Raw genomic sequence first — 21712 nt, forward strand, 5'->3', positions numbered from 1 at the left:
CCCTCTGCTCTGCAAAGCCAACCTCTCAGTCCATGGTGGATTTTCCCTTTGGAGGTCATGGGGACAGCCAGAGGTGACAGGCAGCCTGATTGTGCAACCCAAACTACTGGTCCAAGGTTTCATTTCTTCCTCTGACAGTATTTTTTGTATCTTGTTTTTTCTGAAGTTTTATCAGCCCATTAGATTATTCCCTCATTATAATGGCAGCTCAGTCTCTTTGAGAAACTTATAAAACATATAAAACCTTCCTAATATCTTCATAAACCAGAATTAAATCTGCTATTGACAGTCAAGGGTGATGAACCAAGGGAATGGATCTTTGGCTCAAGTCCTGGCTGAGCCACTCAGTTGCCATGTGACCCCAGGCAAATAATTTGATCTTCTTTAATTGCAGCAGTCATAAATTTGGCTAAAGAAGTAAGACCTTTCTGAAAAGCACCAGCCTTTGACCTCAGCTTGCACCTCCAAAACCTCAGGCTGAATGTTGCAACAATTTTTCAGTTATCTACCCCTAGAAACTATGTGGTTGCTCACAGAACTTGAACTCTTCAGCACCAGAGGGGATTATGGCACAGAAATGTTATCAGTGTGTGTATGGTCCCACCAGAGGGAGAGAAGAAAACAGACCCAGACTCTTCTTCCAGGAGGAAAAGCAATAGGCAGAAGCTGAAAAACAAGGAAATTCTACCTAAAAGTAGGAAAAAACTGTTTCATTGTGAGGGTGGTCAGGGATGAAGATGTTTCCAAGAGAGGTTGTGGAGTCTCCATCCTTGAAAATATTCCAAACCCAGGTGGATGTGGTCCTAGTGAAGCTGCTCAGTGAGGAGGGTCTGGAAAGCTCCTGAGGTCCCTCCTGCCCTCAACTGCTCCACGACCCAACACATGGAGGGTGTGGCTGACACAGGGAACACAACACTGGTGTCCATCCAGCCATGGAATCTGAAACCTCAGCCACAGTTATTGCCCCATCCCACTGCTCCCCATGACCCAAAGGTGACCAGAGGAGATGTTGGGCCATTTTGTGAGGTGGTAACAAGGAGCACTTTGGCAGTTGGATCGATGGCTTGGTACTCACAGGACAGTTATTGACACCTGACTCTTCCTTCCGTTAGACCTCGGGGATGAAAGGAGTGGAGGGAAAGGAGCCCTCAATCCACACCCTGCTCCCATGGGAGCCAGTGAAGAATGAAGGGGGAGCTCAGCTCGCACGAGCTCAGCCTGTGTGGAAAATAAACACAGATGGTGATCCAGACTCTTCCCATCCCCAGGTATTTATCCTACACACAGAGGGATAACTGGAGCCCTGAGGCTGGGATAAGCAAGGCTGTTGGAAGCAGTGTTGGAAGTAATATCTCAGCAAGGGCCAAAGACCTGAGTTGCTTTGAGCCCCCCCCATTTAACTCAGTCTCACAACAAATCAGTTTTTAACTGAACACCCTCTCACTGTCCTCACTCCCACAAACCTCTTCAACCACATCAAGAACTAGTTCTGCATAATGACTGCAATATGAAGCTGTAACAAAACCATCCAGGATTTGTCAGGGAAGCCTTAAGGACAACGACAAAGGCACCCACTGAGAAGAGGTTCAGCAGCAGAGTGTCCCAGCAGAGCTGGGCAAACACTCCAACCCATTTCCCTTGGATATTCATTTGAATTTTTAAATGGGTTTCTTTGACTGTTCACATCCCTTTTGTGCTCACTTTCCATGAATAGCAAATGAGCTTTAATAAGGGGGATAATCATGAAAAACACATTTTAAGCTTGAACATTTGCCAAATGAAACCCTCCAATTGCACGGTGGTTAGCAGTATGTATGTCATTTTATGACTTTTCCACTAAATTAAAAATATTCACTGCTGGTCAGTTTTCACATCCACAGCAATGAAACCCAAATAATATCATTACAAACAGAACTGGGCAGCAGAGGTTAAATCATTATTATATACAATTAGATATTCCTGAATTATTTGCTGGTTGACTTAGTTCTTGACAATAATTATGACAAAAGAAAGCATCTTGAAATCTTGCCTTTTTTTCCCTTGTAGATTTTTTTTTCTAGAAAAAGAGTAACCTGTTATTTATCCAGCCCTGCCAGGCAACAAGATTTGCCAGAGGATAGAGCAGTTATAGGTATAAAATCTTTACTCAAAGGGCTTTTGGTAAAATTTAAAGCCCTAAGATGCACAGGTGCAGCCCAGAAATGCAGTGAGATATATTTTGCTTTAGCTTCAATATACATCACTGAGCTCTCAAGGAAAAAACTTTAATATCCCATTTGTGGAGCAAATCACAACAGCAGAGTCCCCACAAGTCAACCCCATTTAGTTTCTAGTGATAGAAGCCTAAGAGGGAATTAATCAGCTTCTCCCAGAAACTCCTCCTTGTTTCTGTGACTAAAAAAAGTCACCCTGGCAGTTCTGTTTTCTATTTACTGGGGTATATAAATAAATAAATAAAGCTCAGAGCATGACACTGTGCAGCACTGACCCCAGAGCTGAGCTGGATATACCACAGGGAGCAATCCCAATTTGGAAGGGGCTGGAAAAGCTCTAAGCACCATTGTCCTTTGAACCTGGAGGCCAAGGCACTTCTGAGCACCAGTGTAAAGGCTCTGACCAAATCAAAGGCATTTTGATGACAAAAACATTGATATGCTGGCCTTGGCCTTTGGTCCAAATTGTTTTCATAACTTCCAGCAGAACAAATATAAACACGTTTTATGAAAGCAGGAATTCTGGGATCCACCAGCTCCAAATAATATTTGAGGTCTCTCATCACCAAATATAGTGAAAATCCTGGCATAAACTAAGTAAAGTAACAGAAAATTAAGTGAAACAAAAGAGCACATAACTTTGATTTCAGTGCTGTAAAGTTTTGAGCTGCATCCACAGAGGAAAAGGGTGGTGGGAAGAAAATCAAATGCATATCACAGTAAATACCAGGTATTGTGATAAATTACTTTTATGCTTCCAATAATTGTAAACATGGGGGAGTTTCATATTCCTGACATGCTTGAAGAGCTCTGCAAGCCTTGTTTTTATTCTTGTCATAGAACAGCATCAGTTTCTAGTTTATTTTGTGGAGAAAATTGTCGAGTTACGTTATAAGCAACTCCAAGCGGTTTGTTCAGGGAAGCTGAAAGGCGGAATTTTAGCCCGTTAGACACGGGCAGGGAAGCAAAAGGTCCCGTTTCGACCCAAACTCGATTAAATAGCGTCTCTCAGTGGTGGTACCTGGTATTGCAAACGCGAAAAACGAACCGAAATCCAGGGAGAAAATTCCAAAGCCCAGCAACGCGCGAATGCAAAATCCTTTTCTTGTCGCTAAAATAAAAAGAACATTAGCATGTACTCTGTAACGCTATATAAATGATTTTAAGGAATAAATGAGATCATCATCGAAGTGCAATGTAACAGGAAGTCTAATTAATATGGGTGCTGACAAAAATAATTGAAGGGGGGTGACATAATTAATGCCAGTGAACACAGGGCTACAGAAAACAGATATTGTTCAAATAACTTGATATCTTTCTCTTTTATGAGTGCAAGGAACGACACATTAATCCTGAGACCATTTTAGATGTGGGTACAATTTTTACAACACTTTTACAGAGCCAGCAATCCAGGAGAAGGAATCTCCAAGAGGAAAGACTCCATTTATCCAGTTTAGTGTGAGTTGGAAGGAGATGCTGCTGAATTGCCAATTGCTCCACAATTGCTTTAAGAATGGAAGAACCTACTTCAAAAACCTGCTGTAAGATAATCAAATCTTGCATCCTCTCCCTCAGTGATGGAATACTTGGAAGGAAAAAAAAATCAAAAGGCCTCTTTCACACCACAAAGATGTGATTTCTGTTGATTCCATGACTGGGTGGGTCCCAGACTAACACTCTGCCTCTTGTTCGTGGCATTTGCCAGAGGAGTTGGGCATCAGGCTTGGCAAACATGAGCCAAACTCTGGGATTCTCCAGTGACCTCAAGGTTCTTTGCCAAAACATGGAGCAACTTCTATCCAAAGGTAACACACTGAAATTCTGAACTGCACCTCCTGACATGGTTTTCCAAGCAGGGATTGCTCCTGAGAGGCTCAAACTTCCCATTCTAGGAAGCACAACTGAACTTTAAAGGCTTCTCTTGCTCATTTAAAATAAAAGCTTCTCTAGCCCTCCCTGGTGTTATCCAAAGAGTGCTGTATGAGGTGAGAAATACTCTATAAAAATAATATTTGTACCGATTTCTTGCTATTCTACCATGAGTTTTTTTTCTTCACAAAGCTCTTTGTGAAGTAAAACTGCATGAAGAAGTGGATGTCCCATCATCCTGCAGCCACACTGCACTGCACCTTCATGCTTCAACATCTGAGATCTTCTAATGCTGATACTCAAACATTTTTGAAACTTTTATTTTAAAACTACTGAAACTGCCCTTGTTATCCTGTTAGTTTGGGCTGTTCCTGCACAAACTTCTTGCCCTGTATAAAGCCAGTTACCAGATGAGCACGAAAGTTCATCTCTGATCTCACAGGGGCAAACTCAGCTGTTACATAAAGTGCCAAGAGTTCTCTTTGGCTCCAGTGACTCCAGCTTTGCCTTCTGCAATCACAGGAACTTGCTCTCCAAAAGAGGAAGGGAGGTGGAAACTGAGAAGGTTAAAAGTGTTCTGGGTAGGATGTCAGAAATACATAAGTAGCTACTTGAGAGTACCAGCAAGGCAGGAACTTGGCCCAAAGGTCTTCCATTTTCCTCTGTGAAACAGTGAGCAAATGAGAGCAGTGATCTCAGCTACTTTTCTTTAATTAACCTTCACTTTATTGCAGTCATTGAATGTCACTGAGTAAGCACACTGGTCTGTGTTCCTCACTGTGTCAGCACTCAGCACCCTCTACATTTCAAACTCAATTAAATGTCTTTTCTCCCAAATGTTGTGTTTTTCTTACCCTTTCTCTCACCACGGGTTACTTCACCTTTGTTCCTACTGAACAAGAGCTCCATCATTTGGTCTCCATTTCCCCTTTCCTCTCACATCCTACTTACATAATACATCTAAAATCATCCTGACTACCAAGCCCAAGTCTACACTTTGGTCGTCTCTCACTAAGTTATAACACCTCCTCCTCCTCAGATGTTTGAGAACTTGGCTTCTGCAAATCAGTTCCTTACAGATGGTGCTTCCATTTACTGGCACCAATTGGTTACTTGGAAGTATTAGTCACTGCAGATACACATTTTATAAAACATGTGAAAAATAAGAAGTGGAATAAACAGGAACATACAGTGACATACTGCCTTGGCTCTTTCCCAGTTTTTTTTTTCCTCCTAAGGACAAACACTACACAGCTCACACCATGTATTTATGTTCAAGTGAGGTTATGATGGAGGCACTTGGTGGGAAAGTAGGAATGCTTCTCTAATAGTCAAAATAATCATCCCCAAAATGCCGTATTTTCAGCATTGCAGCCTTATTCACAGAGCAGTGACTCAGACCCAGAGACAGTGCATTGGACTCATGACCTTCCACTGCTTTTCTGTTTCATCTTGGACTAGATTTAATCTGTCAGTGCCTTTATTTCCCCCCGCTGTAAATGTGAGGGGCAATATTGGTGCCCATTGTAAAATTAGTTGGCATTTGGGTTGCAGTTCTCACACCCCCTTGCCTCGATCCCCACCTCAACTCCCTGAGGGCTGCAGGTGATCCCACAAAATCAGGACTGAGGAATGGACCTGGGATCTCTCCTGGAAGACGCCAGGAAAACCATGGAGGGTCACACATATGCACTTAAGCAGGTCTAGAGCCTAGGCACAGCAAGGCATCCTCGATTTGTTCTTGTTCTTCCCTGCATCCTTTTCAACCCTCCAGTGCCTCCAATACCTCCACATCACTGTCCTTGGAGTGAGAAACCTAAAAGCAAACAGAAAAACCCCACATGTATCTTCACCACAACCACCCCATCCTCCTGCCACTGCGGCCTAACAGAGTTTAAGCGTTTCTTCTCATTTGCCTCCCATGGACACTCCAACTGCTTTTCCAACATTTTCTCCACTGTCCCCCCAAAATCTCTCAATTTTCCCTCACTGGAAGGGTATCGGTCCTCTCTGCTCGCCCACCCACACGAGCTGGGGCTCAGCACCTGCACTGGCCGGGCTTCCCCTCAGCCCTCACCTGGCACCGACCCCTCAGAGCCGCCCCGGTGCCCTCAGCTCGTTCCCCCCCGTCCCTCAGAGCTCTCCCGGTTCCCTCAGTCCGCCCCAGACTGGCCTTTGCGGTTCCCTCAGCTCGTTCCCTCCCTGTCCCTCAGCTCAAGTTCCAGTCCCCTCAGCTCGTTCCCTCCCTGTCCCTCAGAGTTCCCCAGTTCCCTCAGCTCGTCTTCACCCGTCCCGCCTGTCCCTCAGCTCGTTCCTCGCTGCCCCTCAGAGCTCCCTCTGTTCCCTCAGCTCGTTTTCAGCCATCCCGCCTGTCCCTCAGCTCGTTCCTCGCTGCCCCTCAGAGCTCCCTCTGTTCCCTCAGCTCGTTTTCACCCGTCCCGCCTGTCCCTCAGCTCGTTCCCCGCAGTCCCTCAGAGCTCCCCGGTTCCCTCAGCTCGCTCCCCGCCGTCCCTCAGCGCTCCCCGGTTCCCTCAGCCCGCCCCTCGGCGGGGCCGTTCCCCGCGCGGTGACCCCGCGCCCCGCCCCGCGCAGGCGCCCGGGCAGTCGCGGCCTCGGGGCCGCCGGTCCTTGTCGGTCCTTGTCGTTCCCTGCCGTCCCCGCCGGTCGCTGTTGTTCCCCCCCGGCCCCCTCCCTTCCCCGCCGGTCCCGATGCTCCGCACGGAGAAGGTGCTGCAGCTGCGGGGGCAGCAGGGCCGCGCCGTGCGGGTGGTGCGGGAGCACTACCTGCGGGCGGACGTGCCGTGCCGGACCGCGCTGTGCCGCAGCGCCCTGTGCCGCGCCCGCGGTGAGTGAGGGGGGACCGGGAGTGAGGGCGGGCACGGCCGGGAGCGACCGCGGGGGAGCCGGGGAGGGGGCAGAGCTGGGCACAAAGGGTGAGCCCTGGGCGGGGATAATCCCTGAGCAGGATCGATCCCCCGGCTGAGGTGATTCCAGAGCGGGGTGATCCCTGAGGGAGGGGGCGATCCCAGAGCAGGGGGGATCCCAGAGTGGGGGGTGATTCTTGAGTGGGAGTGATCCCCGGGCTGGGGTGATACCTGAGCGGGGGGTGATCCCTGAACAGGAGTGATCCCTGGGCAAGGGGTGATCTCTGAGGGAGGGGGTGATCCCTGAGGGAGGGGGTCGATCCCAGGGCAGGAGCTGATCCCAGGACTGGAGTTGATCCCTGAGCAGGGATTGATCCCAGAGCGGGGGTGATCCCCTGGCTGAGGTTCGGACGGTGCTGAACCACCCTGGAAAAACCAAACAGTCCCAAATCGCGGCTGTAGCAAAAGTTTCCCTCCAAAGCAAGATCCTTCGGAAATCAGCGAGGCGTTAAGAGAGAAAGGAATCGTGGAGTTGGTTGTTACAGGGTTTAACTGAGGGCAGTTTACAGGCAGTGATAAAGGGCTGAAGGATTGTTCAATTTTTACACTCCCCGTGTTTTAAAAGATCCTTAAAAAAGGCATTAATTTCTGCAGGGTGGTGGTTTATAGCATGCATTAAATTCTATACATACCTGTTAAGTACAACAATGGGGCCAAGCCATTATCTTGGAGCGACTGTAATTCTGCATCAGCAGCTCTTTCTGTTCAGTAATTAAATGTAATTGCCTGTGTTATATCAGGGCATTTCAGACACGGGAAGGCTGCCAGGCTCTGATGTCTGCATTTGTTGTTGTTTTTACAGACTGTGGTGCTGTTTATGTGCATCATAGATCATCACCTGGGCTTGGGTTGATATTTCAGTCTGGTTTTTTGTTGGTGTTAAACAGCACAATTAAACATTAACATCCAACCTGTTTCAACAGACCAAATTATTTGCTTGCCTAAAAGAAGAGGTTGAGAATTTGAATTCTTTGGAACTGTCACCGACATAGATGTTGTCACTTTTGATTGAGGTGTCTGTTGCAATTGAGGGCAGATATATTACTTGTGTTATTGCAGTATATTACATAGGATGTCAGGCCTAGTGATAGTTACTGCTCCCCAATATATTGCATTTGGTTTTGAATTCCCTAAGGATAAGTTAAAAACACATACCAGAAAAAAAGTCTTACCTCTCCTGCCGTGCCAAACTTCCCCTCTTCTGCACTTCAGTGTAAATTGTGCTGTAGGTGACTGTCAGAATGTGTCCCTTTGTAATTATTCAAGGTAACCCAGAGGTGAGGGGAACGTTTGTTTTCACTCCTGACTTTGCACAGTGTGCTGAGCAAATTTATTTCCTGCACTGTGAGGGACTGCCTGAATTAATCACACCTGCAGGTGCTTGTAAGGGTGAGCTGTGCCTGCTCAGAAGTTATTCTGTTCTGGATGTATAGGTTAGGCAAGGATAGCTCAGTGTGGGCAGATTACATAAATCTTCCAGTGACATTTCACTTTTAATGCTCTTCTGAATTATTAATAAATATTAGCTTTCTTGTATGCATTCTGCCATCATCCATTATAATCCTTCAGTGAGAGATGAAGCCAAATTAAAATTGTGCTGACTGGATCCACACTTCCAGTGATCACAGTTCACTGACAGATTGTCCTGGGTCAGCTTCTAAAAAAGACATGAAAATAGCATGACTTGTCAAGGTCTGTATACTTTTGTTATATATTATTTGCCTGCTCTCTGGTGAGCTCAGCAATTCAGTGTTTATAAATACCATGAGGATTAAATGGATACCAAGAGAAAATACAGTGGAGATCCCCCCCATCCAAAAGTTTATTGGGTAATCTTTGAAATACCAAAAACAATTAAACTCATTAATTTTAAGGTGCATTTTAAGGTGTCATCTGTGGTATTTTGATGGTTTATTCCTAAGGGAAGGAGTCTCTTTAGAGAAAATTAGCAATGATGGTTAATAGTTTGGGGTCAAGAACATCTCTTAGCAGTAGCATTGCTTTTCTCCACGTGTACCCTTACCTGTGCTCTTTTGTATAAAGATATATCAAAAAAGCCTGCTGTAAATGGGTATTGTTAACAGAGAGAGCTGTGGGAGCAGCATGACAGAACTGCCCATGATTCTACACCCCTTGAAAATTCCATTAAAAGATTTTCTCTGCCAGATGTGTAGTCCCTCTTTCACATGGAAGCAGAGAAAAAAGGACTGTTACCTGCACTCTTTAAGTTACAGGCTTTTCATAATGAAACTGCCTCTTTTTCACTCCTTTGGATAGAATTTACACTAAATTTTGGCATCGGTGGATGCAAAAAGGGTTCTGTCATAAGTTTAGAGACTTGACCACAGAAGTGGAAGCCATAATTTTGTTCAGCAGAAGAAGAGAGATGCACATCTTGGAGGACACACAGCTCGAATTCCCCATGTCTGAACCAATGTTAGAAGTGACAGTTTGAGCCTTGACACTCTGGATTATATTTCAGATGGCAAATTGCTCTCAGATGACGTCACACACTACGTTGTCCCTGACTGCAAGGTTGTGCAGGAGTACCTGGAGATTCTGGAGTTTCCAGAGCTGAAAGGAATTATTTTCATGCAAACAGCTTGTCAGGCTGTGCAGCACCAAAAAGGACGCAGGTACTTATCCCATAAACCCTTAGTTTTTATTTTGATTGAAGTAAAAATAGTCACTTTGTAAAACGTATTGTTTGTTTTTAGGTCTTCCAGGAAGGGGAAGAACTGAGGTCCTTTGGGATCCACGGGCAACAATGCCTGGCATAGTTTTCACTTGATAGGAGCAGTATTAAACCTGTAACATTATTAATTAATCTGATGGTTTGTGACAGGAATTAATGAGACTTTGCAGTAATGATGTGTCATATGCCACAACTGGATTATGGACAGGTTTGGGTTTGCTCTGTTAAGGACTGAGCACTTGTCTTTGGGGAGCAATTAGTACAATTCTGTGGCACTTACCAGACATTAACCTCTGTATCTCCGTGGCATTTTAGAGTAAAATTTGCTTCCAAGGCCTTCCTGTATTTCTGAAGCACAAATGCTTTTGCAGGAATAGCCCTTGTCCCAAAGTGACAAAATAAGCCCCACTTGGGGGGCTCACTGGAAAACAAATATGTTTAAATCAGAATGTTTAAACTTAAACATGTTGAAAATTAAATCAAAGTGTTTAAATCAGTGTTTAAAATCATATGTTTAAGATCAGAAGCATTCCCAATGGCAGTTAGAAAAGCTTGCTTGCAGGTGGTGGGTTAGGTTTTGTCATCAGTGGTGTGATTTGATGAATGCATTTCTTTGTGCATGACAGTAATTTGCCTTGAGTTCTTCAGCTGTATTTTCACCTGGAGTTAGAACAGCATTATCAAAAGAAAGCACAAAAGTATATTTATGTCTTTTGTATTCCAGACAGTACAACAAGTTACGGAATCTGTTGAAGGATCCCCGTCACGACTGTACAGTGTTTGCCAATGAATTCCACCAGCACTGCTATTTGCCAAGAGAGAAGGGAGAATCCATGGAGAAATGGCAGAGCAGGTCTGGTTTAACCTCTGTAGTGCCACACTGGGCAGGATCATGGCTTTGTATTTAGGAAAATGAGCATTGGGCACTGAGAGTTCATGCCCTTGCTCTGCTTGGCTTTGGAGCAGTTCACAGTCACTGAAAGTCTAGATTGTGCTTTAATGATTAGGAGAGTGTCAACATTGTTTTCTTAGGAAAATAGACAAAATACACTGAATTAAATGCAATAATGCTAAAAAAAAGCTGGATCATTTTAAAATTACACCCCAGCACTGGAGCCTTGGCAGCTCCCCTTGCTTTTTACAAACTTCCACTCAGTGGAACAATATGTTGTGTTGCAGCCAGGGCACAAGTGGAGGTACTGGGGAGGAAACATCCTATTTTCCTCTCTTCTCCTGGGGCTTATGAACACATAAACATTTTTGCAGGTAAAAGGTTTGTGTAGCTTGTGTGTAGCTCTCAAAAGTCTGTGCGTTAAACCAAGATCTCGTTTATACAAAGCCAGCAAAAGCCTTGCAAGTAGCAAATGAGCTGTGCCAGAAAAGTTATTTCAAACTTTGCTTTTCTAGGAATATTTACAATGCAGCAGCCTGGTATTACAACCACTGCTTGGGGCAGATGCCAGTTGTTATGGTAACAGAAGATGAAGATGCCATCAGGCAGTTTGGGAACGAAACAGAGGGAGTGTTTGTGATTTCCTTCAAGGTAACATGCCAGGAAAATAAAAGGTTTCCTTTATGTTGCATCAAGTACATCAAAGTATATTGCAAATCATTCCAGAGTTTACACTGGAGGAAACTGTGATGGTAACTCATGTCTTCATTTCTCAAAGAAAGCAAAGATGTCACTTATGGGAACGTCAGAAAAAATGATGGCAGGGAGCAAACCAGAGAACTGAAGAGAAAAACAGCAGCTCTGAAAACAGAGGTCATCTTTCTTAGGAGCCCTTTTCAGTGTTTTCTTTGTTTTTAAAGAATTTGGTGTTGATGAGCAGTGATCAGTTCCCTCAGTGCCAACAGTCCATAAACAGCTGTACCCTAAATATCCATCAGCAGCCCTGCCAGGTCACTTCAGCCCACACTGCTGAGGATACAGGGATGCCTGAGAAGATAGTTCTTCATTTTGGTGTTGATCTCTGAAGCTGTTTTATTCAGTGGGATGTGGGGATGGGATGTTTGTGTTTAGCTGGGAAAGGATGTTGAGTAAAGACAGGAGCAAACCAATTTACCTTGATTGTATTTATCCTTGATTTAGCCTGAGTCCAGAATAAATCTGAGGTGTTTCTTTTCCATTATGGGTTTTCCAAACACATTATTAAAGGAACAGAGACCTCTAAATACCTTCCTGTCTGTCTATATTTGTGCATCCAGAACTACCTGGATAACTTCTGGCCTGACTTAAAGGCTGCCCATGAACTCTTTGACTCCATAACTCAAGCTCGGCGGGAACGGGAGAGTGAAAGCCAAGAGAACCACGGAAAAGAATATCCTGAGCACTTACCTCTGGAAATATTGGAGGCTGGGATCAAATCTGGAAGGTACCTGCAGGTAATCTGTTATACAGAGAACATACACAAAACAATGCAGTCTTGTGCTTGGTCCCTTCAGCCTGAATAAGACTGATTAGAGAAAGAAATATTGCTGTGGAAGGGATTAGGATTCTCAGAATATTTCTTGTGGATTTTTTTTGTCTTGGACAAGTTAAAGTGAGAACTGGCTACTGAGGATTTTAAATTTGCTGTGGATTTTTCTTCAGGTTGTTATGTGATGTAGCTGTAAGCTGAGAAACCAGGTGTGATTTGAATCAGCTGGATCTTATTTTTAAATACAAATAATGCTGCACAAGGGCAGCAGTTCTTCATTTGTACAGAGTGAAATTAATGTATGGTTTTATGGATGTTCAGGGCCTTAATATGGATTGTTGGTGGACAAGGGTCTTTCTCTTAAAAATAATTTAAAGAAGTAGAGGCAGTAATTTGTTCCTTTCTTGGCAATTTCAGCAGCAAGGCAGGAATAAAATACGAACAGAGAGACTGAGGTTTTTCTTTCTTGTTGGAATAATACCAGATTCCATGTTAAAGCAGGCAGCAAAAGTAATCTTACACTGCCTGTGGTTGGAATGAAATGACCTTTACCATCTTAGAGATAAATTGAGCATTTAGAAGAATTTACCATTCTTTTCCAGAAGTATTTAAAATCCTGCATCCTGCATTCTCCCCCTAGAGAGAGAACAGTTGTGTTCAGAATAACCCATGTATCAAAAAAAGCCTTCTGGTTTATGTAAAGATAATTGTAAACCCCAAAATGTTGTCCTTTAAAGTTGGCTCTTTAGAGGTGTGACTCTTTCATTCTCTTGATGGGTTTGTTGTTTTCTTTCAGGGCACCCTGAATGTCAACAAGCACCGAGCACAAGTGGAAGCTTTTGTTCGACTTCAGGGATGTGGCAGCAAAGACACAGGTGGGAAAACACTGGGAACATTTACTCGGGGCCTTCCTGACACTGTGCTTTTCCCAGGAAGCCATGGAACCATGTGGATGTGGCTGTTATTAAACAAGATGAAAGCTGAGATACTGCAAAGCTTGGGTGGTTTTCATGAGCTGGAAAGGAGCCCTTGTGAGCAAACACAAGAGTCTTTATGGCCTTCCTTTCTTAGCACCTTTGGCCATGTTCTTGTCCTACTCAGGGGTTTCTCTAGACCCCCCTGAAGTTAAATACTAATGCCAGTTGTTATCCCTGTGCTCTGCTCTGACTTCAGGTGACCACTCATTTGACTGCAATAAACAACAGGAAAAATGCCCTTTGGATCAAACTGATCCAGTATTGTCTTATTGTTACTGATAAACACTGCTGAAGGCACAGCCCATTTTCCTTACACAGATACACTGTCCCAGCTCTCAGTAACAACTCTGAAAGGTTCCTGTGACAGACCCTGCAGTCAAACCACTGTTCAATACACTAATTATTTTTTAAAAGCTTGTTTTGTTCTGAACCCTGCCCAGAATCCTGTGGCAGTGGCTTCCACAATTTGACAGTGTTGTGTGTTTTTAAAGCTGCTGCCTAAGAACAATGAGCTTATCCCAGTCTCTGCTGCTTTTTCACCAAGAGTTCACTTACAGAATTGCTTAATATCTCCTTAAAAAAAAAAAATAGTGGAAAAGGTTTTAAATTCCTTGCAATATTAATTACTTGCCAGTAGTCTTTTTTTGGAAGAAATCGTACTGCAAATGTCATTTTCTGTTATTTCAGCAGAATGCTGATTTGAAATTTTTTGGAGGATTGTAGCTCTACTTCTTTTTATTTTAAATACAGAGCTTCAAAGTGACATCCTTATTTATGGGACCAAGGCTCGGAATCGTGCAATCCATGGGGATGTGGTGGTTGTGGAGCTGCTCCCTGTGCAGGAGTGGAAGGGAAGGACTGCTGCCCTCTGTGAAAATGAGACAGAAGATAAAGCCCCTGCAGACACCACAGGTGACCCCATGCCCACAGGTAAGGACACAGCATCCTTTTAATGCCTTGCTGATGAATAATGAAAGAACCCAATGTTTAGGTGAAAAAGTATCCCAGTATGACCTGCCTGTGTGCCATGGGAGCTTGGAGTCTTACTTGAAATTATTGCTTTGCAGCTACAAGTTTGTTGAGGTCAGAGTTAAAAGTTTTAAGAGGTTAATTCTCTTTCTGCAAGGAAAAGATGTTTGGTTTTGCTGTATCCTATTAAAAATTCTCCATATTTTTTGCTGGAATTGGCCCTGTTCCAGCAGCAGTGGGAATCTCTGAATAATTTATGGACTGGATCAGTTGAAATCTATACAATGAGATAGTCTCCACATAAATAAAGGCTGGTTAAAATCTGGCTGTGCCAACAATAATTTGTAACACACTGGTATTGTCTGCACAGCATATGCTGTTGGCACTTGTGGCACACATTTGGGGACACATTAGTTCATATTATGTGACAAAGCAGTGACTCTTCTCTACCTCCCACATATTTCCTTTATGTTCCTGTTTAACTCTTGGATGTCCAACGTTCCTTATTTACAGGTAAAGTTGTTGGAATCACTCAGAAGAACTGGAGGGACTATGTGGTCACTTTTCCCTCTAAAGAAGAGAGTCAGTCCCAGGGCAGGAGTGCTCAGAAAGTCCTTGTGACACCCTGGGATTACCGAATTCCCAAAATCCGGATCAGTACCCAGCAAGCTGAAGCATTACAGGTAATGGGACAGAGGTGCTTCTCTAGTCTGTGTTCCTGCAAAATTGTGTGGGCCCTGTTGCAGGGTTGCTGCCCATGGCCTGCTCTCACCCAGGTGTCTCCCTGCAGGATTACAGGGTCGTCGTGCGAATCGATTCCTGGGAGTCAACTTCCCTGTATCCAAACGGGCACTTTGTGAGAGTCCTGGGAAGAATTGGAGATCTTGAGGGGGAAATTGCAGCTATTCTGGTGGAGAACAGCATCTGTGCTGCCCCTTTCTCAGAAATCCAGGTGTGTCTGTGGGATCAAACACATTCTTTTCTGTTCATTTCTTGTTTCTCAAAGAGAGGGACAATCTTACAGCTGAATGTCTTCATTGCCAACAGGTGTTTGAAAGCTGAAAACTAGTGATAGTTTATTTTTCTGGAATCTTTTGGATCAGTGGTTCTATAAATAATACAGATTTTCAAGCCAAGAGTGATTTTAAGATAATCTGTTCTTTATGAGGAGAAGATTACAAACTCTTAATTTGAGATAAACTTATAAGATATGGTACTGGTCCTAAAGGCGTGGTCCTCCTGAAATCTTTGTCTTAAATCCTTTTGTCTTCAACCCAGGTTTCATAAAGAACTATTTTGATTATGCCTACAATTAACTGAAAGAAAAAGAATGTAAAAAAACAGTATGCAGTGGTGATGTTTGCCAGAGCTGCAGTGTCACAGCGATACCAGTTGTCACTGTGATCCTGCAGTGCCACAGTAATGTCAATTGTTACTGATACACATGGAATTCTTTTCAGTTCTGTTTCATATTTTCCATAAAGTGAATGGAATGGACTGACTCGGAAAACGCAAGGCAAGAAGAACTTGCAAACCCAGTTAAATCTGATTTGCTGGCTTTTTTTTTTTGGTAGAAAACACGTAAATCTGTGTTCACCAAGGACGTTTTTGTGTGCAGATGAGTGAAATGCCCGTGAGTTCTTCGAAGAACCCGTGGAAGGTGAGCCCAGAGGAGGCAAAGAAGCGCCTTGACCTGCGAGACACCCACCTGATCTTCAGCATCGACCCCAGGGGCTGCGAGGACGTGGACGACGCGCTGTCCGTGCGGGCCCTGCCCGGCGGCCGCCTGGAGCTGGGCGTGCACATCGCCGACGTCACCCACTTCGTGCCCCCCAACTCCTACACCGACGTGGAGGCCAGAGCCAGGTAAAGGCTTCCCTAGAGTCAGGAAATGTGCAGAGCTCAGGAGCTGGTGACGCTGCCTCAGGGAAACTTGGGAAGGAAAGAAGGAAATAAATACTCTTTCTTCTATAGGATGGAAGCAACTGATTGAAGCTAATATATAACTAATGGCATTCTGCTTTTATTGGGATAAATTTTCCACAAAGCTGTGGTTTATCTTTCCCTAACTACTACTCTGCTCTATATTCTGCTTTAACATTTGTGACATGAAGTGTTTTTGCAATCCACTTGTTTGCATTCCAAGGGGGATGAATCTCCACACAGAGCACAGAACACCCACAAAATGGAATTAAGTCTTACATGAATTTAATGCCAGAGGTATTTGTCAGGCTTATGTTTTAACACTCAGTCTGGTGTTTTAATGTGCCCATATTTCATTCTCTTTTTTGAACTGTTTTGAATTTAAACTGCTGAATCACTTCATGACTGTATTCTTTATAGATGCAAAGAAGTGTAAACCATGTAGGCAGCAGAGATGTTTGGTGGAGCCATTAAATCACCTCTTCTTCACTGAGCATGTTTTGTCCAGCCCCAGTTCTGGCCTTAATGGAGTTGAAACACCAGGGCAGGCAAACTCAGGGTTGTACTGTACAAACACTTATTGAAACCACTTGACTTTGGCCTTGCACCTGTGTGTGCTCTGTAAGAATAACTTCTTAAAACCAGGCTGTGTGTCCTGTTGAGCTGCAGCAGTCTCACCCCCCACACTGCTGGAAGCTGCACACCCAGGGATCCTGGGGCCAAGGGCAGTGACTGTGTTTTGCTCCCCAGGGCCACCACGTGTTACCTGGCTGACCGGCGCTATGACATGCTGCCCTCTGTGCTCAGTGCTGACCTGTGCTCCCTCCTCAGCGGGGTCGACAGGTAAGGCTTGGGAATCCTGCTGAGGAAGGAGATTTTCACCAGTCATTCAGTTATTATTTAATTATTATTACCATTCTCTGTGGTTGGATGTTTTTGCACTGTTACTAAATCCTCAAGTGCAAGAACGGTGTACATTAAAAAATACCTTTCAGTTCTACCAGAGGCAGTTGAAAGTATTATCCTTTGGAATACTTTACTCTGTGTGTGCTGAAGCATTTTGTTTGAGCAAAATCCAGCTGAACACAGATGTAATCCAAGATTCAAACCATAACATGAAATCACAGAGAAGATTGAGGTTGCATTTTTATTTTAAACATGAAAAATGCATTCCTGAAATCATTTGTTGTTGACACATTTCCCCACTAGAGAGCTCTTGTAATATTTATCTTACATCATTATCGAGTATTTTCTTGGATGAAAGTAACTGCTGACAGAAGAATTGTGAAGCAAAAGCAAGGTTTCCTACCTGTGTTATCCCTGTTTCCAGAGAGCACCAGGAATGATTTGTCCTGTAAACTTTTTTTCTGTGTGACAACACTAGATGTTGAATGTCCAACTGGAATTCCATGACCAATTTTATGGAGTGTTACTCAGTGTTGCTGCCAAGAAGTGCCTCCATGTGAATGGTCACATTTTTCACTATTGTCCTGTTCCTCAAACAGGCCATTATCCCATTTTGTTTCAATTTCCAGGGTCAGTTGGTGGCTGGCATGAGGATGGATATGCAGAGATATTCATTGTGGATGCATCTGATTAATAAAATAAAAATGAATAAAAATAACTATTGCAGTGCAACTGCTTTAAAATAGATGTGACCTTATATCTTAGGGGTTCTCTGCCTTGGCAGCTGGGTTGAAAACACTGCTGATGGAGCTGGTCCTCTTTTATTAATACTTGTGATTTATTAATGATTGTGATCCACGAGACTGAAAGGCAAGTGCATTAATTAGTGGTGTTGCTGAGCACTGGCTTCATGAAGGTGCTTCCAGTAAACCAACAGCACAGAATTAAATTTGGACATTTCTAATAGTTGCCTGTGGTTGAAATGAGAGTTGAAGTGGAGCAGAGCCTTGCAGAGCTGTGGTGTTGTGTTCAAGGTACGCTGTGAGTGTCCTGTGGGAGCTGGAGGAGGACTCCTACGAAGCGCTGCGGGTGCAGTACACCCGGAGCATCATCCGCTCCTCCTACAAGCTGGAGTACGAGGCAGCCCAGGGATTGCTGGATGGAGACCCCGCTGTCCCGGGGGACATCCCAGAACTGAAGCACTTGGATGAAGGGACGAGGCAGAAGAAGTTGTCTGAGCTGGTGTGGGCGATATCCAAACTGACGGATATAGCTCGGCACGTGAGAGCCAAGCGGGACAGGAGCGGGGCGCTGGAGCTGGAAGGGATCGAGGTCCGAGTGCAGCTGGATGAGAAACGGAACATCCACGACCTCATCCCCCGGCAGCCGCTGGAGGTGCACGAGACTGTGGCAGAGTGTATGATCCTGGCCAACCACTGGGTGGCGAAAAGGATTTGGGAAGATTTCCCCCACCAAGCTTTGCTGCGTCAACACCCTCCCCCCCGGCAGGAATTCTTCACGGAGCTCCGGGAATGTGCCAGTGCCAAAGGCTTCTCCATAGACACACGGTAGCTTTGATTCATTAAGTTCTTTAAGTTGAGTTAAGCAATTAACTATTTGGCCATGTTATCATCACAAACCGTTCCAGCTCTGAGTATCAGTGTTCACAGACACTGCAGAGCAATTCCTAAAAAGATTTTTAATAACCTTTCTGATGATTTCTGACCAGGAGAAACTGCTCTGCTGCAAATGGCAGTGCCTGAATCATTGCAGACATATCCAAAATAGGATTTATTCAGTCACTGTGCAGCGGGTAAGCACTGCAAGAGCCTTGTGTGCACCATGTCCTGTGTAAGGGAGTACTGGGTTAAATCAGGTGAACTCTGTGCAGTGCAGTCATTTTAAATGACTCAGAATAATTCAGAATTACTTAGTCAAGGTAATGAGAAGGCCATGAGCTTTATCCATCACATGGGGCGAATCACATCTGGACACCACAGAGAGTGAAGGGCATCAGTAGAGCCTCTGTGACTTGGGTGTCACCTTGTCCCATTTGTGCTGGACAGAAAGGTTTTGGACCAGCTCGCTTTCATGGTGCACAGGAGGGGGTTTTGCTCCAGTCCCTGGTTCTCCAGGTTGCAGCAGACAGGCCTGTTGGTTAAAACTCTTTTTCTCCTAAACATTTTCCTTGAGCAGAGCTGTTGTTAAACTGTATTAATAACTGTTAATGTCTCGGTGTTTTTATATGCTGCTGTTAACTCTAAGCCCTGATGACCAGGGACAGTGTCATTTCCTTCAGCACTCACAGATTTTTCCAGGTCTAACAAAGCACTGGCCGAGTCTCTGGACAAAGCCAACGACCCCTCAGACCCCCTTGTGAACAAGCTGCTGCGCTCCATGGCCACCCACGCCATGTCCAACGCCCTCTACTTCTCCACTGGCTCCTGTCCCGAGGAGGAGTTTCACCATTATGGTATCTGGTTGTTTTTATGCTGTTCCTGTTGTTTCTGGGCTGTGGGGAGCCAGAGGATGGCTGGGATTGCTCATCTCTGCTCCCTTTTCCCTGGCAGGACTGGCCCTGGAGAAGTACACCCACTTCACCTCCCCCATCAGGAGGTACGCGGACATCGTCGTCCACAGGCTCCTGATGGCAGCGACTCCGAGGGGGACTGCAGGGGATGGCAAGGACCATGTCATCAGCAACAAGGATCTGGAGGAGCTGTGCAGACACATCAATAACAGGAACAGGGTAAGGTGGTCCCTGGGGAGTCTCCATGTCTGTGCCGCCCTAGGGAATGGGATCCCGGTGCTGACTGTAGCTTTGGGGCACTGTGAGGACACTGTGAGGACACAGGATCCCTTTGGTTTTATTTGGAATGCTTTGGGGGCTTTTTAAAATATCACTTTTCTCCTGAAAGTGGTAGGAACAGTGACTTCATACTTCACTGTACCACATGTAGGATTTCCTCTTAGATGGAATTTTTCTAGGGGACAGGCAGGGGAGTAAGGAATGGGAAAAAGCAGCTGTGGAAATCAAAGCCAAACACGCTTGTTGAAATATTTATGTAGGTTTTTTTGTCTTCTCTTTCTGTGGGGGGTGTTCCCAGGCAGCCCAGCGAGCTCAGAAGCAGTCCACGGAGCTGTTCCAGTGCATGTACTTCAGGGACAGGAGCCCTGAGACAGACGAGCGCTGCGTGGCCGACGGGGTCATTTACTCCATCCGCACCAACGGCGTCCTCGTCTTCGTGCCCAGGTCGGTCCCAGGGGCTCGGGGGGAGCTGAACAACGAGGCCTCCGTGTTACCAGAGGAGCTCTGGTCCTTGGGACCAGGAGTGTTTCCACACCAGCTCAGCCCCTGATTTATGCCAGCAGGAAGCACCTCTTTACATGAAACTAACATTACACTTTAATTTCTGAGCTTTTAAATCTGTATTTTAAAGTTTCTTAGATGTGTTGTGCATTCCAGAGGGTTGGCTGCAGGGCTGAAGAGCCAGAACCTCCCCAACCAGGGAAAGCTTCCTTAGAGAGAACCCAGGGCAAACATGCTGCTGGTTTCAAGTATCTTTATTTTTAATGGAGAGCTGTGTCCTCACTGTGCTGTCTGGAAAAACCTGTAAAGCTGCTCTTCTCCCCTCCCTGAGCCATTCCAGGCTCCACCCAACCCTCAGATAATGATCACTATTTCACTTTTGCTTCACTGCCCTCAAAACACTTCAGTCACTGTCTCAGCACTGTTTTCCTGTACTCCCTGGGTTTCTTTGGCAGCACCCTCAGAGTTCCTGCAGGATTCCCAGGCTGCCGTGCCTGCCCTTCCTGTTGCTCTTCTATAACCCCAGCCAGTTCTTTCAGAACTAAGAGAACTGAGGAGGGCGAAAACAGAACAGGTTCTGTGTGCTCCCTGTTGTGCAGGTATGGAATCAAAGGTGCTGCCTACATGAGGAACAAGGAGGGCTTGGTCATCTCGTGCGGAGGGGCCGGGAGCTGTGAGTGGAAGCCCGGATCGCTCCATCGCTCCCAGGGCAAAATCACCTCCACTCCAACCACCGGGGGCTCGGTGACACTGAGCCTGTTCGACCACATCACAGTGAGTCTTTCAGCTGGGGGCAGCAAAGGGAAGTGGCACTATCAGAAGTTAATAAAATAATTGCTCTGCAGGTGGGAATCCTGGTGCAGAGTTCCCGCTGCCACGCCGACACCATCAGGCTGGAGATCCTCCGGAATGCCCCTCACCCCAGCGCAGCCAGCGAGGCTGCCCACAGCAGTGCCCAGCTGGCCAGGGCGGACGTGGTGAAGGCCGTCAGTCAGGGGGCAGAGGAAGCCCAGCGTGCCCAGGAGAAAGGCAGGGGGGAAGTGCTGGAGGAGGAATACCAGGAGTTCTGCCAGACCAAGGGGCCCAGCCTGTACCAGCTGCTGGAGGAGATCCGGGAGCTGGCGCTGCTGGACGTGTCAATGGACGGGAGACCTGAGCTGTGACCCAGCAGCAGCTGATCCTGCTCACGAGTGCTTGGGGGATGTTGTACAAAGCAGTTTATTTAAATACTCAAGAGTCCTTTTAATAAGAAGCTAAATGTCTATTTTAAATAAGAATTATTTTTATCTGATTGTGAACATGTATTGAGTTACCAAAAGATTTTATATGTGATAAAACTCATCTTTCAGACTAAAGGCAGTGTGCTGAATTCTTTTAAATATCATTCAAAAAATCCTTTCCTCACGTTGTCCATAAATCATTAAAACCTAAATACTTCCTCATTCCACTCTAGTTCCATGAGTTGAACTCATTTCTACAAGGATATAAAAGGCAAACTCCTCACAC

The 21712-nt window shown here is 45.2% G+C and overlaps 2 protein-coding genes across 15 annotated transcripts in view; one reads left to right on the forward strand and one right to left on the reverse strand.

Moving 5' to 3' along the window:
- MEGF11 (multiple EGF like domains 11) overlaps positions 1-6598 on the reverse strand; it is a 272466-nt gene extending 265868 nt beyond the window's left edge. For 3 of the 14 annotated variants that reach the window (XM_064669254.1, XM_064669257.1, XM_064669256.1), the window contains exons 1-3: positions 5666-6441; positions 3235-3324; positions 1076-1218 (exon numbers count right to left, since the gene is read on the reverse strand). The gene's annotated coding sequence lies outside the window, so the exon portion shown is untranslated. Of the gene's footprint in view, positions 1-1075; positions 1219-3234; positions 3325-4936; positions 4975-5665; positions 6446-6515 lie in introns of those variants that run through there. The other 11 variants (XR_010433848.1, XM_064669259.1, XR_010433849.1 and 8 more) reach the window with 8 other exon arrangements.
- An 83-nt stretch (positions 6599-6681) lies between these two features.
- On the forward strand, positions 6682-21561 carry DIS3L (DIS3 like exosome 3'-5' exoribonuclease). Its single transcript, XM_064669246.1, has 17 exons — positions 6682-6927; positions 9489-9642; positions 10426-10554; positions 11109-11244; positions 11910-12086; positions 12918-12996; positions 13849-14028; positions 14581-14750; positions 14858-15019; positions 15686-15933; positions 16741-16833; positions 17931-18464; positions 19215-19369; positions 19467-19645; positions 20004-20149; positions 20806-20980; positions 21052-21561. Exons 1-17 carry the CDS (start codon positions 6792-6794, stop codon positions 21367-21369), a joined length of 3171 nt encoding a protein of 1056 aa, XP_064525316.1. The 5' UTR covers positions 6682-6791; the 3' UTR covers positions 21370-21561.
- The last annotated feature ends 151 nt before the right edge of the window (positions 21562-21712 follow it).

This window comes from Pseudopipra pipra, chromosome 12 (genome assembly GCF_036250125.1).
Source record: "Pseudopipra pipra isolate bDixPip1 chromosome 12, bDixPip1.hap1, whole genome shotgun sequence".
NCBI classification, from domain to species: Eukaryota; Metazoa; Chordata; class Aves; order Passeriformes; family Pipridae; genus Pseudopipra; species Pseudopipra pipra.